Here is a 23,391-nt window from a genome sequence, read left to right as displayed (position 1 = left end):
TTGAGGTGGATTATTTCAGAGGCAGAACCGTGACTAATCCGCAGTTGGTTTGCCACTTCATTGACAGTCACCCTCCTGTTTTTGAGAATCAGTGCGCGGACATGTTCAATGTTCCTTTCATTAGCCGATGTGGATGGGCGTCCTGATTGTTCTTCGTCAGTGACACTTGTTCAGCCATTTTTGAGCATGTCAATCCATTCGTACACATGTTGCTGTGGCAAAACACTGTGCTGATAGTCTTCGATGAATTTCCACACCTCTTACACCTTGAGCCCACAAAAATCAAACCACTGCACGCTGCTCTTCTTTGGTGCATGTGGTAAGCGGAGCGGCCATGTTGACTCCACTAGTGGTGAAAGACATCTAAATGGTCAAGGTCAAATATGTCATTACAATATAGGGAGGTTCTATGCTTACGGTTGTGCGTGAATTCTGCAGTTTGGCTAAGTGCAAAAAAAAGATATGAACACTTTGTGGATACTTTTTGACTTACCCTCATAGTTAACAGATATTTCAAGAGGTGATTCAAGATGAATTGGGCTGTTAACTATAACTGAGTTGTTAGCATTTTATGCTTACTTTTTTTTTCTGATGTTATTTAATCAGTTTGATTTATCAATTTAAATATTTATCTAGTGATTACAAAGGGATCAGTTTCTGTCTCCACTGATGCTTACTGATTTGTAATTCCTGAGGTATGTGCAGATGTGCACCACTAGTAAGAAACAGACGCTGCTGACTGTGGGGCAGCCTGCCAGTGAGATTCTGCTGGGATTATCTTGTGTTTCTGAGAGATTCCCATTTTCGATGGTGGCAAGGTTAGATAAGGTCTTGAATGGGATATAATTCCCAACCTCAGCTCCATCTGTAATGATGGATATTGTGGCCCAAGGACCTGTTAGTGTCAACAGGCAGAGAACTCAGTGCATAGGGTTGGATGGCCAACCAGTTAAACACTAAGGGCCAAAATAACTGTGGATAGTAGTGCAAAGAACCACGCACCCCTCCCCCAGAGCCAGGCACCCCCAGCCTCCTTGCTCTAACCCAATGCCCATCCCCTGCCTCAGAGCAGTGACGTAGCGAGGGGGTTATGCGTGCAAGAGCAAAGGCAAAATTTGCGCCCCCCCTCCCCCAAATCTTTTGCGCCGGGCCCTAGGGCAACAGTACCAGGAGCAGCAGCACTTGCATGGTCCCCATGCCGATGATGACCTGGAGCCACCTGCAGGGAGGGAACTGAGCAGTTGGGAGCACAGAGGGGCTCTGCCCCTGCTCTGGTTGGCTGCAGACTGGCAGGGGCTCCAGGTCCTGGAGGAACTAGTCCCAGGGGTGGGCAGTGCTTAGTGGGTTGGTCTCCCTGTGCCGGCTGGAGCTGGAGTCCCTGGCCTGGGCCTGCTGTTCTGTGAGCAGTGCATGGTGTCGCGGAGACGCTCAGCCCAGCTCCCATGAGTAGCGAGGACAGCGCCTGGGCGTAGTGGGCTGGGGCCTGTGGCTGGTGCCCAGGATCTGTGGCAGGGCTCAGGGGTGCTCGGCTTTTCTTGGTGCATGGGCTTGTCTTCCCATCCCAAATCACATGCCTGGCAGAGGGGCACAGGGAGCCCGCTGGTGGGGCTGCAGTCAGCCAGCCCCTGCCATGCCCTCCACCCCTTGGAACTCAGTTGGGGGGTGGGATCCGGCCTCTGCTGTGCCAGCTCCCAGTTTTGTCCAGTCCAGGAGCCGAATTGTGCAGTGGGGACAGCAGTGGCTCCCAAGCCAGGGGCGCTGGGCTCCTGGGTAGGCCTTTGAAGTGCCTGCTCTCGCTGCCCGATGCTGCCTGAGAGGCTTGTCTGCAGGAAGCAAGTGGCCTGCCAGTGCTGGGCTTGCCACGTGGGGCCGTGTGCTCCCACCCCAGCCTGGCACCCCCCTAGTGTGGAACCCAGGGGCAACTGCCTCTCCTCGCTACGCCACTGCCGCAGAGCTAGGCCACCTCCTTTTCCCCCGCTCTAACCCAATGCCTGAGTCTCACAGGAGCCACCGCTGCAGCCACGTGCTTCTCCCTCCAGGTGCTGGGGCACGTGCGCAGAGTGGCCATGAGCAATCCGGGTATGCGGCTCTGAACAAGCTGTAACCCTAAGAGCTGCATTTCTTTGAGCAAAGAGCCGTGGGTTGGCCACCCCGTCATAGCGTTTTACAGCGATCCCCAGGATTGGATATCAATATGGATAATGGTTCATTGAGGGATGGTATGAGAGGTTTCTACTTAGAACCTCTCGTCATTGTCAATACTTGCTTCATCAGTCCTTGCATGCATAATGTTTAAGAAGTTGCAAAGCTATCTGAAAAATTTAGTGTTATGATATTGGAGTTAAGACAAGCCACCAGTAGATGACATAACTCAATAATATTCTTTTCAGGCAAGAGGCACAAGACACCTTTCTCCCTTTCTGTTCACTTGTGTATTGTGTACCTCATAAAGAGTCCGAGACAACCGTGTGAATTTCCTCCCTTGTATATTTTACAAACAGTGGAGATGCCCTTTTTTTGACCAAAGACAAAGGTATTTCTTGAGTATAAAGAAAGGTGCAAGATCTCTCATATGAGACAATTGATAGCCAATGTTGCTTGACAGACTTCTGCTGGCCCTTGGCAAGGTGGCTGTGTGGGGAGACAGCACTCCAGGCCCCAGAAGGGGCAGTGCTGCGTGCTAGCCTTCCCCCAGCCAGTCCTTTAGCGCTGCCCAGAATACATCACCTGTGGAGCCCTCAGCAATTTCAAGAGCCTAGGGCTCTGGCTACTTCCATTTCCACTTCAGTTGTTCCTCTGTTCAACCTAGGGTTGAAGAAAACTCAGTGAATTCAAATTACTTCACCTCTCTTTGGCTAAGAGTGATAGGCTTGCATTCTAAGCATTCATTCCTTTGATTATAGTTGAGGCAGTGAAGAGTCTCTCAGCTAGCAGCATGGCAGTGTATTACTTGAATTGGCAGGGAGATTTTTTTTCGACCTTTTATCTTTTCAGGTTTCATAAGTCTTTGGAAATAGTGTGTTTTGAACAAAGTAAATCATTCAGCTTGGCATCTGATAGGAGTGAATAGAACTCCTTAGACTTAAGTCAAACAGGGTCTGAAGAATGTGTCTGCGTCTCTCAAGAACTAAGTGGTAAGCATCAGAGGGGTAGCTGTGGTAATCTGAATCTGCAAGAACAACGAGGAGTCTTATGGCACTCGTTCCATGAGGAGTAACGGTAGTTCGGAATAGGAAGCCTAATCCAAACTACCTAACTACCGTTACTCCTCATGGAACGAGGTGTACCGGTAGTTCGGAATAGGAAGCCTAATCTGAACTACCTACTCCGTACCGTGTGTAGCCGCGGGCACGGAGTCCGAACTAGCGGGGCTTTAAAAATGGTGGCGCCTGGTAAGATGCAAATGAAGCCCGGGAAATTCAAATCCCGGGCTTCATTTGCAATTTCGGTTGCCTACATTAGCCACCCTAGTTCGAACTAGGGTGGTAGTGTAGACATACCCTTAGTCTGTAGGGTGCCACAGGACTTTTCATTGTTCTAAGTGGTAAGCAGGGCTCAGATCAGTGGCATAGTCAGGATAGGACAAGTGGATGGATTCTGAATTCGGGTGGGTGGGTAATGATGGGGCCACATCTCCCCTCCCTCTAGCTGAGCATGGCTAAGGGAGGGATAACTACATTGACCTGGCACTCAGGGCTTGACTTGTGCTGCCCCATAGGGTGCTTCTGCTAGGGAGGTGGATTGGGGGTTTACTTTGCTTCCCTGTGCAGTGCTTCCAGTGGGAAGCAGGATTGCGGTGTGGGGTCTTGCCCTGCTTCTTTCCCCCCTTGTGCCCCCTCGGTGCTTTGAGTGTGGTCAGGACATGGGGGACTGGCCCAGTTCTGGGTGATGCTCCCAATGGTGAGCAGGTTCAGGTCTTGCCCTGCTCTACCTGTCGAGCCCACTGTTCCCAGTAGGGAGCAGAGTTTGGGATGGGGCCTGCCCTACTCCAGCTGTCCTTCAGTGAAGAGTGAGGTCTGGGATTCTAGCTTGTACGCTCTCCACCTAACAGGATTGGAGGTTTACCATCCCCCAGTTCTGCTTCCTGGTGTTTCAGAAGGAATGAATTCAAGTGGTCTAGATCAGTGTTTCTCAACTTTTTTTTTTTAATATAAAGTACCCCTTAAAAAAAAAAGTACCCCCAGTACCTACAGTTTTCATACACACACAGTTTTTTTTTATACCATTGCAACACATTTGTTTAAACAACTTAATCGTAGCTGGGTGGGTGATGAAATTTTTGGGTGTAAAAAGTACAAAAATAATAAAACGCTGTAAAACTTAAAACAAAAATCAGTTTTCTCCAAATTTCAGTTGTCTTAATGTACCCCCAGACTTCTCTTGATACCCCTAAGGCTACTTGTGCCACTGTTTGAGAAACACTGGTTTAGCTCACTAGCTCCCCTGCCCCTCCAACTCCATTCTCTGGAGCTAGAGCTCTGGGTGGAGAAGGGCAAACCCCTGTGTCTGGGTTGGAGCAATGGAGGACTGATTGTGGATAATAGGGATGTCCGTGAGTAGTCGACTAGACGATTAACTGAAAAACCTAGGCTTATCTGTTAATCTTGTTGACTACTCACATTTCCCCAGGAGCCGGTGTGGGTGGGGCCGGCTTAAAACCTGGTTCCTCCCGGCACTGGCTCCGCGTTGCTGATTCCCCCCTTTCCCTGGGCTGCAGCCTTTGTCTGTGGAGAACTTGGACCTCTCACGGACAGGGATGCTGCCACTTTTTGTCAGGTGGCAGGCAGCCGGTCTGTGTGGGGAGCTGGTTTTTAAACTGGCTCCCCTTCCAGACCGGCTTCCTCTGCCTCTGATACAGAGGCAGCAGCATAGGGTAGTATAGGGACTGGGACTGGGAGCGCATTGGCTGCCGGTCCCACCCACGACAACTATTGAATAGTTGTGTAGCTGCAAAGATTTCATGCGGCTACATGACTATTCAGTTACCCGATAGTTAACATCCCTAGTAAGTAGGCTTGGATCCTAAGTAGGTGGGTTGTGGCCCACCCATGTCTACTCCCCTGGGTCAAGATTTGACCCAATCAGTGATTCTGCAGTTCTTGAGATGCTAAAGAGCAGATGGGCATCCTCTTTTTTTATGAAAACAATCTAATCCGTATGATTGCAAGGAAAATCTTGAAAATCTAAACTGAATGTAACCGATGTAGTGAATGTGAGGTGTAGACAACCTTAAACCAATAGGTTTGAATTCCTATTGCGATAAATGATCGAGACTGCCCCTTTCTTTAGAAAATCTACTAACTGCCCAGTGATTTACCTCTTGACTAGATTAGGGAAATCTGTACCAGTGTATATCTAACTACAAGGCTGTAGTTACATCAGTTCATCGCCTGACTGTAGACATTTAACAGTTGCAAAACAGAGATTACATTGGTGTGATTACCCCAGTGTAAAAGAAATATGTTTTAGATTCTGTTGCTATTGTGTTTCTGGTAGCTGGGACCCTAAGCACATATCTCTGCTTTAATCTGGCTGTTCTGATACAAGTATCATAATCCTAAGTGATGTGGAACAGAGTCTAAGGAGCCCAACAAAGTGCATTTGATCACATTTTGAATACCTGTGTAATCTGCTGTGGATGTCATCACATTTCTTCTTCAGGAATGTGATGGAGTTTAAGCAAGCCCTACTACTTTTTTCCAGTTTATTTGTTGCTGGCGAGTTCAGTTTTTGTCAAGTATGATCCTCCAGATAGCTGCTTATTTAACTGAAGCAAAAACACAGTGTGTGAAGATGAATTTCAGGTCAAACATGAACCTAAGTGTATATCGGCTTTAGGGTTATAAGCGAGTAGCTGAGTACTCAACTATCCGATAAGCCTAAACTTATCGGGTAGTTAAGTTTAGTACTTGACTACTCGCTTCCCCCCGTTTCCCCCGCTTGCTACCTCTGTAACAGAGACAGCAAGGCGGGGGTGGAAACAGGAGGCGGTGCTAGGGGGAACCAGCTTAAAAGCTGGTTCCCCCCAGCACAGTTTCCCCAGTGCTGCCTCTCCCCCTCTGCACTGCTGCCTCTGAGGCAGCAGTGTGTGAGGGGGAGGGGAAGCAAGGCTGCTGTGAAGCATTCTCTGCCCACAGTGGGCCGAGGCTCACTGCAGGCAGAGGCTGCTCTGGTAGAAGACCCTGACTATGGGGGGGATCCCAATGGGGAGCTGAGCCCCCTAGCAGATAGGGGTTGCTGCTGCAAAGCAGCCGCTGTCCTCAGCGGACCAAGCTGGCTGTGGGCGGAGGCCACTCCAGGAGTAGCTGCACCTGGGGCTGCCAGAGCAGCCTTTGCCCATGGTCAGCATATGCCGCTGCGAACAGGGGCTGCTGGACATGGCGTGTGCTGGGACTGAGTAGTCCCAGCTCGCACCAATCCGGGACTGCTGTGCCTCTGCATTTTAAATGTAGTAAGAGCCGGCTCTTACTGCATTTAAAATGTAGAGCTGCAGTGGTCCTCATTCTGTTCTGGCTCGTGCTGATCCGGGACCTAATCCCGCTATGGCTCTGCAGTTTAAATTTAGTAGGCGCTGGGCTGCCTGTGCACTCAGCTCCTACTACATTTAAACTGAAGAGCTGCAGCGGGGGTAGCTCTTGGAGTGGCGTGAACTGGGACAGAGCACCTTATCGTATCGACTAATTGTGTAATCAATACAAATTGTATCCTTAATGTGCTCACTAGTAAAAGACCTGCATCAGTGAATTTTAGAGCCTAGGCGGTGGACTTGGGCTGTGGGTAGATGTTTGAGTTGGGTTGGAGCCTGGATTCTGAAACCCTGGAAAAGGGGAGGGTCTTAGAACTAGGCTCCAGCTCAAATTTCTACCCTGCTCTGTTTTAGCTCTCAGAGCCTGAGTCAGTCAGCTGGCAGCTAGTCTGAGCTCTGTTGTGACTTTTTTTTTTTTAATTATTGCAGTATAGGTCAGGGCTACTCAACTCTGGAAGCCCCAGGGGCCACAATGATACTCCCAGCACATACTGAGGGCCACAACTTAAGTGTGCAAATATATATGCAAATAGCTTATTTCACACTGACGGGCATGAATACAAAGATTAAGGCAAGACTACACAACACACAGGCCATTTAAGTCAGTTCTGCCTACGTTAATAAATGCAATATGTACCTGATTTCCACCCATATGACAGCACTTTTAGTGAGCAATGACAGTGCAGGAATTTAACTACTAAAACACATATCAACAGAAGACCATTATATTGACTACATTTTTGTTTTGGCTCCCACCCGTGGGCTGCAAACAAATGGGCCATATGTGGCCCATGGGCGGCATGTTGAGTAGCCCTGGTATAAGCATTACCCTGAGGTTCATGTCAGATATTTATTTTGAGTTTAGGGAGATATCGCTCACTCCCTCTTGACCACCCTAGTTCCTGCTAACTTTGGATATCAGAAGGCTTTTTTGGAAAACATGAATTAAAGTGGTCTAGGTCACTTACCTCATCATTTTTTCCTTTTGAGTGTGTGCCTGTCAAGCAGATGTGTATGTGGAAGGTGCTACCAGACATAAGAATTTTTTCTGTTGTGTTAGATTACGGGTCAGAAGCATTGCCAATACTTGAACTTGTTTCTTCTGAGGTCATATGTGTTACAAACTCAAGTCACTACAAGTTGTTACCATGTATCGGTTGACTGCAGTACAGAGGTGGGCAATATGCGGCTGTGACGGGGATGCAGCTGTGCCCCACACTTCAGCTGCGCCATCCCCAGCGTTCTGGTGCGAAAAGCCACTGCAGCTTCTGCCCCGGCTTTGCTGCGCGGGCTCCGTGGCCACCGGCAGCATCAGGTGCCCAAACGGACTATGGGGAGTTGAAGGGGGAGTGGCTGGAAGTAGCTCCACAGGCTCCCCAGTGGCAGGTGCAGCGGGATGCTTAAAAGGAGAGCCCCCAGATCACCAGAGTGGGGGGGGGGGGGGGGGGAAGGCTCATCTGGGCGGTGGAGAGGAGTCAGTGTGAAGGAAGGTAGGAAGTCACCCAGGGCATGGCTTGTGGAATAGCCCGTGCGGGGTTGGTGTGTTTTGGGTAACTACCCCACCAACCGGACAGAGACAGATCTCTGTCCTTAGGGCCCTGGGTTGGGGCTTGGAGAGAGGGCAGGCCCGAGCCCCCCTACCTACCTTATGTGACGTAGTGGGGGGTACCTTGCTGGTTGCTATGCTGAGCAGTGGGCTGTGGGTGACCTCCACTGGCTGCTGTCTGTAGCACAGCCCAGCAGGGCAGGGGATGAGTCATTATGCAAAGGGGGCTCCAAACCTGTCTGACCCGCTCCCTGGGAAATAGCTGAACAATGGGAAGAAGGCGGAGAGGAGCCCTGGCTGGGGGCAGGGCTGGAAGTGAGGGAGTTAGTTTCTGTCTGGGAGCATGGACGAGACAGCCTAGGGAAAGAGGCTGGAATTTAGGGCCCGGTCTCCCCCATCTCAAGGGGGGCTGAGGCATCCTAGGCCTGCCCTGGAACCAGATTACATCTGTGCTGTGCTGTGCTGTATCCTGGAGAAGCAATAAACTCCCTCTATTCCACTGGCTGGTGGAGTCTGTTTGTGCCATTATGGGGGTGCAGGAGATGGGAAAACCCCAACACGCCGTCACACGTTACTACCCTATGTACCACACTACCCTACCTACTGGACCCCTCCGAAGGGGTAACATCAGTACTTGGAAGTCGCGCGGATTGAGCGGCTTCAGATTCCACGGGACAAACATGGATGGAGCGCCACAGACTAATACTTCTAAGCTCGGGAGCTGGAGCACCTGGGGGGTTCTGATGGGGCAGGTCAGAGTGCTGGGGACTGGGACTTTGGACCCCAGGAGAGGCAAACTGGGGTGAGGGAGGCAAACCCTGCCCCTTTTCCACGGTGCAGGCTGGGAAGGCCGGGTTTGGGGATTATACTTGGCCCACAATAAAAGCAGGCTTGGATACGACCCTGGTCCCCGTTGATTGCAGTGGCCCATCAGGGTTCGTTATGTGGACCACAAGATGTTTTGTTTACCATTGTCCACATGCAGGATTGCCAGATTCTGCTAGTTTCTGTCCGCATAATTTTGTTCCTACCGATGTTGTTAAATTGACACACATGTAAAGCAAAGGCATGTGAAGTGAGGTGCATGCTTATTGCACGCAACATTGACTGTAAGAGCCATGTGCTCCCTCGGTATCCAGTTTAGTCGGCACACTCAGCATAGTCTAGGTATGCAAGCACAGTTAGCAAGACTACCTTAGGTTGGGAGAATGTCTTGGTTATGACAATCTTGCAGTCCACTGAGATGGAGGGCCGCTCGTGGTCCACTCACTAGCCTAGATTGTCCATTGCTGCTCTAATTGGTCATGTGTGCGCACTTGGACACTTGCATCAGCTCTATGTGTTTTCACAATGAGTGGCTACATCACTGTAAAATGCACTTCACCATAGGTAGGTATCTCACCATTCCCCATGCCACTGTCCAGCTTAGTGTTTTGTGGGATATTTCTTCAGTTTTGTGGGTTACCACTTGTCTGCCCTAGGATTTCTAGGGTCTAGGTGTGAAGTTTCCACCATGTTTCTTTCTCTGATCTATAGTACCTCATCCCATAATTTTGGTGCTGTTTTTCAAATCTTATTGTTTTGTATGCTGCTTAGTCTCTGCCATCTCTCTGGCAAAGAGTGGATTGATTTAAATCAAGGAAATGGTTTCGGCCACCAAGTGGAAACTTTGATTTTAAATAATCTATTTTAATCAACTTTTCCATTTGTACTTGAGTTATTTTCTAAAGAAGAAGGTACATTCTCATTGTTTGAGAGCTATTAAATCATGTTGATGTCTAACTAAATAGAGCCTTTTTTCGCTGGATTTGCTACCTACTTTTGCTACTTAGTAGGGTACACTATAACTATACACATTCATATAAGAAATCTATTCATATTTTCAGATGATTCTTATTGTACCTTTTTATTATGTTAGGAAATGGTGATTATTGCTTATTAGCTAGGTAATTCATATATAATGCATGATTTGTGTCAATCCATTCAGAGGGTAACTGGAATTTAATTAAACATATAATCCATCATATTACATGTATAGTTAAACAAAACACCCTTAAATGTTTTGGATAGATAAACGTCATGGTTTTCCCAACAGATGGAGAATAAGTTCACATGGTGAGTGGAGTCATAAAGATTCATTATTTAAAAACTAAGCCAATCAGAGCTCATGTAGGAAGAAGCTATGAAATAAGGAGTGAGAGACCACTCAGCTGGCCTCAGTGGATGATCATGATGATGGATGGTAGTGAAGCTGAGAATCAGATGCCAGGTCCCAATGCCTGTGATGACTTTGCCAATCTGTTGCACCTAGTAGCCTAGCCCCTCTGGGTTTCTCACAGGATCATGCTCTTAATACACTACCCTGTGTGCCATGTGTGTAAAGCTTGATGTCAAAGGATAGTTGTTTATTCACTGAGTCTTTCCTTTTATAGGAAAGCAGCGTTTAACTCAGAGTTTTTGATAGAGGTTCATGGATTCATATTAATTCGTATTTAAATGTTAGGAAATGATAGTAAGTTTAGGCCTTCCTATATTTTTTTAAATTCAGATATAATTTTTAACGAGTATATTTTAAAAAGAAAAACTTACTATAATTTAAATACCAAAAATCAGACCATTTAAATACAGGTTTTTTTTAAAGGTTGAAAAAAATAAATTTGTATCTTTCCTGCTATGGCAGAAACATGGACCCTACACAGCTCAGTGCAACTCTCAAGAGCATTGCAAGAACAGAACACACAGTTCTCATGTATTTGCTGAACTTGAAGGAAAACTACCACAGACAGAATGGCAATGATGAAGATATAGGGATGTTCAAGCACGATAACTGAATGCTGATTAATACAGCAATGGAAAATGAAAGTTGCTACTGTTATTCATGAAGCAGCTCCACATAGAAGATCACTGAATATAGGGCTGAAGAATGAGCAGTGCCTGATGGATTTGCATCATGTGGTAGGTTTGGGATGACAGGGAGTGGCATTAGAACTTTTGGATGTAAAAGATCACATTCCTGGGACTGTTTGCTGAGTTGGGTCCAGCTATCCAGAGCAGGGACACAAAAATGAAGGCTGTATTGACAGAGAAGCAGGTAGCGATCGTGCTCTGGAAGCTTGCAACTCCAGATTGTTATAGTTCGGAAGGCAATCATTTTGGAGCTGGAAAATTCACCTGGTGAGCACCATTGTCTTGGAAGGGTGTAAAGGCCATTAATTATATCCTGCTAACAGAGAATTGCTATTCTTGGTAGAGTGCAGGAAGTACTGGATGTCTTTGCAGGAATGGGGTTCCTGAAACGCAGTGGGACAGCAGATGGCACACACATTCATGTTCAGGCCTCTGCTCACCTTGCCACTGAGTCTATCAGCAGAAACAGATGCTTTTATGCAAGCACCAATGGATCACTGGGAAAACTTGACTGACATCAATGTGGGCTGGTTTTAAAAAGTGCATGAGAACATTGCACCTCTAAAAGAGTACTGAACAGGGACATTCTTCCCCCAACTGACACACACACCTTTGGGATGTTGAAATATCATTAATGAATCTGTGAGACCCAGTCTAGCTGTTGCTCCTCTTTTGGCAATTTTTCAAAGAGTCTTTTTAAGGGCTCGAGCAAAGTATTCCACTGTTTAGAAAAGATACAAAGTATGGCAAGAGATCACATTTACCAGGAGATCTTGAAAGATCTAAAAATCAAGAGAGTCCTATTAAAAGAGGAAAATAAGTCAATTACAAAGGATGAATATAAACAAATAGCACAAGTATGTAGGGTCAAATTTAGAAAGGACAAGGCACAAAACAAGATCAAACTAGCTAGAGACATAAAGAGTAACAAGAAAACATTCTACACATATATAACAAACAAGAGGAAGACCAAGGACAGGGTAGGCCCATTCCACAATGAAAAGGCAAAAACAATAACAGAAAATGTGGAAACACCAGATATGCTTAATGACTTGTTTGTTTTTGTTTTCACCAAGAAGGTTGGTGGTGATTAGACATCTAGCATAGAGAATGCCAGTGAAAATGAAGTAGGTTAGATGTTAAAATGAGAAAAGAACAAATTAAAAATTACTTAGACAAGTTAGATGTCTTCACATCACCAGGACCTGGTGAAATGCATTGTAGAGTGCTCAAGGAGCAGATTGAGGGGATTTCGAGCCATTAGCTATTTCCTTTAAAAAAGCCATGGAAGTCGCAAAAGATTCCAGAAGTCTGGAAAAGGGCAAATACAGTGCCTATCTATAAAAAGGGAAATAAAGACAATCCAAGAAACTACAGATTAGTCAGATTACCTTCTGTGCCAGGAAAGATAATGGAGCAGATAATTAAGGAATCCATTTGCAAACATCTGGAAGGTAATAAGGTGATAAATAATAGTCAGCATGGATTTGTAAAGAACAAATCATGTCAATCTTGTGGATAAGGGGAAAGCTTCACATGGCACTGTTGCTGATCTGTCATACCTCTTTTCCAGCATCCCCAAGAAATCTGCTTGTAGATTTTGACATTTCAGTGGCTCTTGTGTAACTCTGCTTGCACATAATCTTTTCTCCAGAGGCCAAAGAGATCCAACACTTCTTGCCTGCTGTAGGCAGAAGCAGGTCTAGTAGTGTTCTGTGTGCATGGATCTGGCCTGGCGAGTTTGGCTGACTGGTGGTGGACCATTGGTAGGCAGGCAACCTGTTTGAGTCCTGCTACGATGCCAGCTGGGAGCCGCATGCTTCATATCAGAGCCTGCACTTTGAAACCCATCCTGCATGCCTGTCCAAGCCCGCCCTCCCTCAACAGCCAGTACCCACACCTCCACTTGCACCCCAACACTTTGCTCCAACTTGAAGTTCCCTGCCAGAGCCATCAGCCTTCCTCCACCATCTCCTGAACCTAAACAGTCTGTCAGCCTGGACCCCCTCCCAGAGCCAACACATATTTCACCCCCTGCTGCAACCCAACATGCTGTCCCAGCCTGGAGCCCCTACCTAGAGTAAGCCCATCCTTCCCCACCTGCTAGAGTACTTGAACACTCTACTCCAGCCTGGAGCACCCAAATTTCCTCCCACAGCTTGCACTCCTCACCCCTTATGGCTCCCAAATCCCTCAGCACTGGGCTGGATACTGCATCCTCTGCCCCAGCCCAGTGAAAATAAGTGAGGATTGGGGAGAGTAAGTGATGGAGAGTGGGGTATTGAGTGGATGGAGCTTTAGGGAAGGGGTGTGACCTCGCCTTGGGCTTCCCTGAAATTTAAAAAGCGATCTTGGATGTAAAAAACTTGAAGACCACTGATCTAGATCATCCTTGACAGGTGTTTGTCTAACCCTCTCTTAAGTCTCTAGTGATACATTTCATCAGGTCCTGGTAACTTGACAGCATCTAACTTGCCTAACTAATTCTTAACTTGTTCTTTCCTTAACTTAGCCTCTGATCCTACTTCATTTTCACTGGCATCCCTATGTTAAACATCAAATTGCCAGCTACTTTCTTGGTGAAAACCAAAACAAAAAAGTTGTTTAACACCTCTGCCATTTCCATGTTTTTTGTTATTGTTTTTCCCCATTATTAAGTAATGGGCCTCCCTTGTCCTTGTCCCTTGTCCTCTTGCTTTTAATATATTTTATAGAATGTTTTCTTGCTACCAGTGTTTCTTGTTATGCTTCTAGTTAGTTTGATTTTGTTTTGTCACAGCTTTTCTAATTTTGCCCCTACATACTTGTGGTGTTTGTCTGTAGTCATTCTTTGTAATTTAGTCTAGTTCCCAACTTTTTGTAGACTTGATTTATTTTTTTTTAATTTTAGACCATTGAACATCTCCTGGTTAAGCCATGGTGGTCTCTTACTATACTTCCTATCTTTCTTACGTGGTGGGCTAGTTTGCTACTGTGGCCTTAATAATGTCTCTGAGAAACTGCCAACTGTTCTTCCTCTTAGACTTATTTCCAATGGGACAGAGTTTGCTAAACTCTTTCTTCTTAAAATTCATTCTTTATATTGCTAGTCTCACTCTTACTATTTGTTAGAATCATGAACTCATCATTTCATTATCACTTCCACCTAAACTGCTTTCCACTTTCAGATTCTCAACCTGTGCCTCCCTATTTGTTAAAAACAAATCTAGAACAGCTTCTCCCCTACTAGCTTTCTCTAGCTTCTGAAATTAAAAATAGTCTATAACACATTTCATGGAAGAGTAAGTTCTAGCTTAGCATGAAGTCCACCTCTGTTAAGAAAAGTATTACAATTCTGTGGTTGGATATATAAGTTGCTAGGGAATGAGATATTTGCAATAAAGCATTTTTATTACAGAACAAGATTAATGCCTTTTTAAATTACTAATATTAAAAACTATTTTAAAACTTTAAAACTGATAGAAATATTATAAGGGTGTTAAATTTGTGAAGTGGTATATCAATAGTTCTGGCATTTGCTTGCCTTACTATACATTCTATTGAAGAATAACTTGAAGGGTAACTCAATAAATTAGAGTTTGTAACGGGAAAGTGAAGGTCAGGTTGATCTTGTGCTCAATTCATAAAAAACAATTTTAACTTCAGCGGTAACTTGCCTTTGTCACAGTTAAACTATGTGCAAAATTACCAGTGTCAGGGTTTGGAGTGCTTACTTGTTTTCTGAATGTAGCAGTAACACTTTTCAGATAAGACAAAATCTGATTTTACACGTGAAAATATTTTATAGAATAGTTCAGTGCAAAAAAATTTCAAGTTTTCATCAGAATTAACTTCTATTGGAATTGTTTTTTCCTTTCCTGAAAACAAAATTCTGCAGTGATAGTAGTATTTCTCTAAACCATCTTCCTTTTGTCTCTTCTGGATCATTGTTCTATATATATCTGGTTTGTCTGTCACTGGCCCCATCTGTATGCGTTCTGAGAATCAATAGTACATTAAGGAAACTGACATGAGGAGGGAAAAATCATAAATAATGAATAACAGCCTTTACTGCTGGTGTTTCATTTCTTTTAAGAGGAATACAAATTCCAATGAAATGCTAGTGTATTTCACAACCATGTTAAACCAAAAATCTTTACCTAGCGCATTAGTATTTTATTATTTTTTGTTGTTGTTTAGAACTAACATTTTGTAATGTTTAATTATGTGCTGCCAAAGGAAAAAATAAGCTTTCCATTTATTAGAGGTATTGTGCACAGTTAGAATATTTTATTAGAACTTATCTGCAGTCTACTGAGATACAAAGGTTTTGTTTTTGACAAGATCTCTCAGCTTTGTAAGCAGTAGCATCTTCAGAAGAGAGATACTGTGGCATGAAAGACATGAAGTATTAATGGACAAAGCGTGATCCTTGCACTTCAATTCTGTGTATTAATTTTTTTCATTAGCTCTCTGCACTTCCACATCCTGCATATTGCTGGCAAGCATGCATCAGCAGTAAGACTTTCTTCACCAATGTGTCTGACATGTCTCTGAAATGTGACTGGTCAAAGCAGTAGCTGATTTTTAGATGTCGGTTGCTTTCAATCCATCTGAGTAATTTCACCTGATATTACTTTAATTTTTCGATATAATGTGCTCTTTCAATGAATAGACGTGTAGAATCAGCACAGGAAGAGCAAAGTCCTTGGCAATACCAGCTCAATTGCATCTGCAGATGAGGATTTAAAATTCTATGCAGCAGACAGTACCTCAAGCAGGCGAGTAAAAGGTTATAGCATTATTTTGCTTATTTGCATCCATAGTCTTTATCTATAAAAGGGGTTTTTATTCTATTTATAGTGCATGCTTTATATTTAGATACCACTGGAAACTGATTGAAAAGAAACATAAAATCAAAAGGGCAGAGCAAGGTGAAAGGGAGAGGCAATACTAGCTCAATTCAGCTTTAAACCTAGGAAGGGGAGGGAAGGAAGCGGTGGGAGCAGGAGAGAGCAAGAGACAGATTAAGCTTTCAGTGCAGTAAGAAAACTGAAGTTTTCTTCAGTGTGTGTGTGTGTGTGTGTGTGTGTGTGTGTGTGTGTGTATATATATATAAAAACACACACATATATATATATATATAAACATACACACACATATATGTTTAAGCTGCTTTTACGTCATCTACTTTTTTGTAACCTTTTGATAGGGGTGCTGTTGAATTAGACCAGCACTGATAGCTCTATAAATGCAAATGACACTTACTTCAAGTCATTTTATCCTGTAATCATTTTAAGCATTTGTGTTAATATGAACCCTTTTATTTCAGAAACCATATTGCTTACTTTAGTAAGCTGGTTAAAATGAAGTTTTTAAAATATTTGTAATGCTGGCATATAACAATATGCCATCACATGAAAAGGGAAAATCAGTATATGGTTCACTGATTTTATACCCTGAGAAACAGTCAAGTTTTTGACTGAGACCGAATTATACAGATGCAATTAGACAGGTAGAGAGTGTTATTGAGAGACCATATTTTGGTTTCAGCACATGAAATATTTTTGGAACAGACCTGGAAGCCTATGAGATATGACTACTCTTTTGAATTACTGTTGCTTTTCTGTGCAATTCTTCCTCTGAGCCAAAGACTTTGTGTAACTTTTTTTTCTCAAAGCTGCTTATCCTAGACAGTTCTATTGGGGATTGATAAGAGAAAGGTTATGTTTCAACTTACTTTCCTTTCTTGGTCCTCCTTTAGTTTAAATTTGTGTTTGTTTTTTTTCTTAAATGTTATCACAACTCATATAGGTTGGTAGCAGCCATTCTCATTTCTTTACAGAATTTTGTATGTTTCAGTGCAATCCTTTTGTTGCATACAAATTATTCAATTTACAATAAAATTAGAAAATATATATTGTAGAAAATCTATTGTAGAGTATAACAGGAAGACAAGTCTGTCATTCTTCTTGAATGTATTGACAGGTCCCTCTTGAACACTAGAGTAATAAAAGGTCAGTTGCTCTGATTGGCAGGTCAGCCTCCATCCAGTAATCCCTTCCCTGTTGTTGTTCTAAGCAATGCAACAGCAGTTCTTTTTTGAGATATTGAGCAGCTCTTGAATAGAGTGCATGGAGGATGTTGAGGGGTGTGGCTCTTTTCTGTTGGCTATTGGAATAGTGTGCACTTAGAGAAAGAACAGGTTGGATAGGCTGAGCCGTTAGAGTAGGTAACTGGACTTGAAGTGATGGAGAAGAACAAACTGTAGTGAGTGTGCAATTTAATGTATCTGACACCTTGAATCTATTCCTCTTAAGGTGCCTTTCTTCCTTTTATAAACCAGTTAAGAGCCTTAAAACATCTTACCTTGTAAAACTGTCTATATTTTACTGTTGAATTTTGCTTCGTGTTGGGACTCTGGCTGGCTTTTTTTTTTTTTTTTTTTTTGAGGAACACGTGTTTTGTTTTGTTTTTCTCCTGTTTATCAGTGTTAATTTCAGCCAGGGAACTGCAGAATGAGGCAGTCAGCCAATTTTGAGTATATATGGGAATGTACCAGTTCTGGTTTCTTAAGGAATAAAGTCATCTGATGAGCAAGTCAATGTGTGGATGTGGCTGCAGCATTATTTTTTCTTTAATGAAGAGGCTGGGCTGTTCGACCTGCTGCTCTGATCTTCTATCTTGCAGCCATACGTCAGACCAGTTACAGAGACTATCCACCGAATGTCCCAATCAACCAAAAAAGGTAACTATATAGATATTTATTTAAAATCTAAAATATACCATTAAATAGATGCATTATAATTTAGACTTACATTAAAAGAGAAATTTGAGCTGTTCCTAGCAGTTTTCTTGACCTTGCAGTAGCTATCCAATATCATTTTGCTATCATCAGGTTATGTAGCAATAGAAATGTGCTGCAGTAATTGATTTTGTAATAGGATCAGGTGATTTACTGGCTACAATGACAACCACTTGCTTGCTTGCTTGCTCTGAAACGTGGAACACTCTAATGGATGTTGTGATTGCAGCCTAGCGTTGCTTTGAAACTGCTGGATGCTTAAAGATGCAGTATCTTCTTTATGTCAAAATAAAAATTACTTTTAATGAAATTCTTCCCCAATGATATTATATGATAGAAGCATCTGACATCTTAAAATTTTAGATAATTTTTCAGTTTAGAGAAAATTCTCTATATAGAATCAGACGTCATCTTTATACATTTAACATGTAGCCTTTTTCTGGCAGTTATTTAATACATATTTTTCTTAATGTCCTTTACTCATTTCTTGAGAACTTGGCAAAACTAATGCTACTCTTTAAAGTACAAAGATAGAAATTATCTTTACCATTTTATCTACATGGGACATTGATGGGTAGGAAGCAAAATGCTGGCTCTGGTTGAAAATCAAACTAAACTAAACTGCAAAACTTCAGGTCCAGTTACGGATTTTACTGCATGGAAGTGACTATATATATCCCTGAAATTGAACCTGTGTTTTTATTTAAGTTTCTTATCTCTAAGATTTGTAATGCTGCTTTCATTTGCAAGGTACATTTGTGAATAAACAATATGTATAAGCACAAAATATGTCCCTATGTCTGATGCTGGTTTATATTTAGTCCTTTTCAGTCAAAAATTTTCAAAGTGCATTGTTAATATGTTTTTATTCAAGAATAAGCATACCTTTTTGTGGATACGTATTGGCTGCTATAGGACATTTATTTTGTGAGAGAGAGCTTAATAATTATTTCTGTGTTAAACATTCATTTTAACTTTTGTTATATTGTGCCTGTGCTGCACTGATAAGTAGAAAATAAGTACACCTATCAATGGGAAATTCCTGTATGAATTTTGAAGTCAGAGACAGATAAGTTAAAAGGTAACATGAATTGTGGATTAGTGTGCTAAAGTTAGGTGACCATGCAGTCACCTCAACCTGAAAATATCAGTCGGATCTGTATATTAAACAATCACTTGTTAAGATCAGGATGTTTTCAAGGTAATTTATAGAGTGCAGTGATTTAAATGTTCCTTCATTTAACGTTTTTCAGGGTTTATTTTATAGAGTAGTTGTTACTTAGGTCACAAATAATACCCCATACATAACAATTTTACTCTAGAGGGAGATGGCACGATTCACTCTATTTTGTGTCTCTAAACCTCGTTGATATAGGGATCAGGGGTCATTTTTTGAAGTTAAAATATAGGTTGAACCCCTCTAGTCTGACATCCTCAGGACCTGACCAGTGCTGAACCAGAGAATTTGTCAAACTGTAAGACAGATCTACTCAACACATGGCCCATTTGTTTGCAGCCCGTGAGGGGGTTGGGTTTACATGGGGCTCAATGTGCGGCCTGCAGGTGAGATCGTTTGAGTATGGCCTCCCCTGGGAGCACGCTCCACAATGGCAAGTCAATTTAATGGTCTTCTGTTGATATGTGTTTTAGTAGTTAAATTCCTGGACTGTCATTGCTCATTAAAAGTGCTGTCATATGCGTGGAAATGGGGTAAATATTGCATTTTATCAGTATCAGTAGAACTGATTTAAATGGGGCCTGTGTGCTGTGTAGTCTTGCCTTAATCTTTGTATTCATGCCCATCAGTGTGAAAGAATCTGTTTACGTATATTTGCATATATATTTGCGTGTATATGCAACCCGCACTTATGTTGCAGCCTTTGGCATGTGCTGTGAGTATTACTGTGTCTCTCAGCTACTCAACTTTCCAAAGTTGAGTAGCCCAGCCATAGGAGGTCAATATTGTCTAGCAGCGTTACCAACACTTCCACTGCTTAACTGGGCTCTTAAAATACATTTAGGAGTAAATTAGAGCTAAATAACAGCACAGAACACTGAGAGCCAGGCCTAGTTGCTATAAACAGACTTCATGGGATACTTTGTCACACCCGTGATAAGTGGACGTTCTGCTAATTAAAATCATGTCGGACCATGGATGTTGCCAGACCAGAGATTGATGGACTAGAGAGGCTCAACTTGTACCTGAATATATTATACTTAAGTAAAATATTTGGGAGTAGAAGAGTTCAGCAGTTGCAGGTGTAAAATTTTAAAGAGCGAAATTAACTTCAGTAGGAAAAAACAAGTACAGTAAATCTCCAGTTGTCCAGCATCCAGTGGTCCGGCACTCCCAATATTCCAGCACCAACTGGAACCCGGAAGTGCTCCAGCCAGCTGGACAATTGGAGCTGCTGGCGGGGAACGGTGTGGCAAGGGGCGAACCTTTTGTCATTTTGCAGGAAGGCAGGGGAAGCCCTGCGCCGCCGCCGAGAGTTCCCAGCCCCCATACTGCAGATGTTATCGCCGAGCAGGGGGGTGAGGGGTGACGCTGCGAGACCAACCCGGCAGCACCCCAGCTGCTCTGTGCTGCTGCTGCTGAAACTGACGAGCGGCCAACAAGCGGTGGAGCAGAGCAGCTGGGGTGCTGCTGTGTTGGTCCCGCAGCATCACCCTTCACTCCCCTGCTCGGCGATAACGACTGCAGTCTGGGAGGCGGGGAGCCCGCTCCCCTCCTGGAAACTCTCGGCAGTGGTGTGGGGCTTCCCCCGCCTTTCTGCAAAACGGCGGAGGGTTTGCTCCCTGCCGCACCATTCCCCGCCCACCCCTCCCCCCAGATGCAGTGCGGGTCCCGGGAGACCCATCACAGTCCCCCGCCAGAGTACCTTCTGATACTCCGGCATATCCGATAATCTGGCACCACCTAGCTCCCAAAGGTGCTGGATTATCAGAAGTCTACTGTATTGTGTGTTTTCACCACAGTTGCATAATTTGATGACTCTATAGTGATAAATATGGGATAAATAAAGCACACTATTTTTCCAGATATTGAAAATTTCACTAAAAATGGTGCTGTGTTACATGTGTTTATCACAGTGCCCATGACAGCAAGTGATGGGAATTTCCTTTTGGCTGCATAAATAGTATGGCTATTAAAATTAGTCATGGCACTCAGAAAGTTCATGTGGTAGAAAGTAAATGTATATGTACGTGTCTGTATTTCTAGAAGAACATACATATATAATAAACTGGAAATAAGGGAAATGAGGCAGTTTCTCGGATAGAATCTTTATTTCAGTGCAGCTATGGTAATTACAACAGGTGAGGAAGTCTTCAACCAGCTATCTGTCTGAAAGATATTTGCAATAGTAGGTGTTCTGGCTGTGCTCAGTCAAAGATCTTAAACTTTTTAGAGCTGTCGATTAATCACAGTTAACTAATGTGATTAATTAAAAAAATGAATAAAAAATTGCTATTAATCACAGTTTTAATTACACTGCTAAACAAAATAATACCAATTTAAATTTATTAAATATTTTCTATATTTTCTGCATTTTCTGTTACAACACATAATATAAAGTGTGTAGTGCTCACTTTTTTTACAAATAGTTGAACTGTAAAATATTTAAAGAAATTATATTCTACAATTTATGCTGCAGTACCCGTATGAGGTAATCTCTTTATTGTGAAAATGCAACTAGTAAATGTAGAATGTTACATAACTTCACTTCAGAAAAACAAGCAAAAGGTAAAACTTCAGGGCCTACAAGTTCACTCCTACTTTTTATCCACTAAGGGTGCGTCTACATAGCGGCGCTATTGTGGTATGCTTCCGGTATCCTGAAATAACAGTTTTGTGTCTTTAAATGCACCTGTTATTTCAAAATAATGAGCACGCTATTCCAGCATCCCTGTAACCCTTGTTCCATGAGGGTTAAGGGACTTGTCAGAATAGCACTTTATTTCAAAATTCCTCAAAATTAGCTATGCAAATTGTGTAGCTCAAATTGCGTAGCTTATTTTGAGGCAAGGGTACAGTGTAGATTCACCTTAAGACAACCAAGTTTCTTTACATTTGTGGAATAATGTTTGCTTCTTATTTACAGTGTCACCTGAAAGTAAGAAATGGCATTGTTGTAGCAGGCATTGTAAGGTATTTGCATGCCGTGCATGATAAATATTTGTATATCCTTTGTGGTTCGGCCACCTTTGGAATGGTGTTTTACCTGCATTCTACTATATATTTCATGATGATGATGACCCAGCACATGTTCATTTTAAGAACACTTTCACTGCAGATTTGACAAAAGGCAAAGCACGGGTACAAATGTGAGATCTCAAAAGATAGATACAGCATTTGACCCAAGGTTTAGCAATCTGCATTCCAAAATCTGAGGTACAAGCATGGGTGAAAGTAGATGCCAGGACTTAAAGGTGCATCTTGCACCAGGCCCAGCATCTGTGCAGGAGAGGGTGAGTGGTCTGTACCCTTTCAGAAGGAGCGGGTGGGTCTGGGTTCAAGGCCTCTCCTCTCATGCCAGCGTTTCATGGGAAGGTACCTGGGGCTGTAGTGGTATCTTGGATCCCTTGGGTTCTGGTGGAGATTTGAAGAACACTGGGCTCCTGGCCCTTTTAAATCACTTCTCTCCCTGGGGCAGCTACCCCTTTTGCTGCCCCCCGCCCGCCCCGTTAGTCATGCATTTTTTTGTACATAATTCTACATTTGTAAGTTAAACTTCCATGATAAAGATACCGCATTAGACTACTTGTATTAGGTGAACTGAAAAATACTATTTCTTTTTTTTTAGTGTGCAAATATAAATTGACCACTAGTACTCTGAGTATTTTGTGTTGTAATTGAAACCACAGTATTTGAAATGTAGAAAACATCCAAAATATTTTAAATGTTCTTCTGTTGTTTAATAGTGCAGTTAATTGTGATAAAGTTTTTAGTTGCTTGACAGCCCTTAAGCTTTTAAAATGTTTATATCCTGCTGAAATATCATTCTAGTAATATAAGAACTGTACTCTGAAAATATGAACCATTAGAATAATTTAAAATGTAACTCAATATTAACAACATTAAAGATGAAAACAGGCTTTAAATCTTTACTCGGAGATATATGTGTATATATAAATATACTTGTGAACATAAATACTTGCTAACGGAATGGAAGAATTCAGAATTATCTATTTTAGCATGCTTAGCAAGGTGCTTTTTATATGAATTTCAGTAATATAGTACACACATGGCTTTCCTTTAAACTCAAGGGAAAAAGAATGCTTTGGATCCAAAACTTGACTTTCCTGTTTTATTGAACAGCCTGCAAACCTTAAAATGTTTTTTTAATTTTAAAACTGCCGTCTTTGCAGTTAAGAAATCCTTTAAGAGAAACATTACATCCTTCCTTCCAAAAACAACTAGGAACTATTTTTGTAAGATAAACAATCCGTATAAATTATTCACCTGTTAGCTGTTGCTATAGAACTTTTAATGCCGTTCCCCAAAGACATGCTGATGAATGTTTCTTGAAGGACTTTGAAATAGATTGCATTAGTTAAAATACTGTTGAATTATGGTATCACTGTTTTTAGCGTATTGAGGTGATATATTTGCATAACCATAGTTTC

General features: G+C 42.9%; 1 protein-coding gene across 6 annotated transcripts in view; it reads left to right on the top strand.

The window, feature by feature from the left end:
* The window catches only part of FBXW7 (F-box and WD repeat domain containing 7), a 277,673-nt gene that overhangs the window by 71,981 nt on the left and 182,301 nt on the right, over positions 1-23,391 (top strand). Inside the window, exon 1 of one of the 6 annotated variants that reach the window (XM_075930051.1) lies at positions 10,753-11,027. The exons of 4 other annotated variants lie outside the window; for them this stretch is intronic. In XM_075930051.1, coding sequence (XP_075786166.1) covers positions 10,929-11,027 — 99 coding nt within the window. In that variant the 5' untranslated portion in view covers positions 10,753-10,928. Of the gene's footprint in view, positions 1-10,752; positions 11,028-17,444; positions 17,707-23,391 lie in introns of those variants that run through there. One more of the 6 variants, XM_025185387.2, reaches the window with a different exon arrangement.

This window comes from Pelodiscus sinensis, chromosome 5 (assembly GCF_049634645.1).
Source record: "Pelodiscus sinensis isolate JC-2024 chromosome 5, ASM4963464v1, whole genome shotgun sequence".
Classification (NCBI taxonomy): Eukaryota; Metazoa; Chordata; order Testudines; family Trionychidae; genus Pelodiscus; species Pelodiscus sinensis.
The sequence above is the reverse complement of the archived record's forward strand: the minus strand, read 5'-3'. Positions and strand labels throughout refer to the sequence as shown.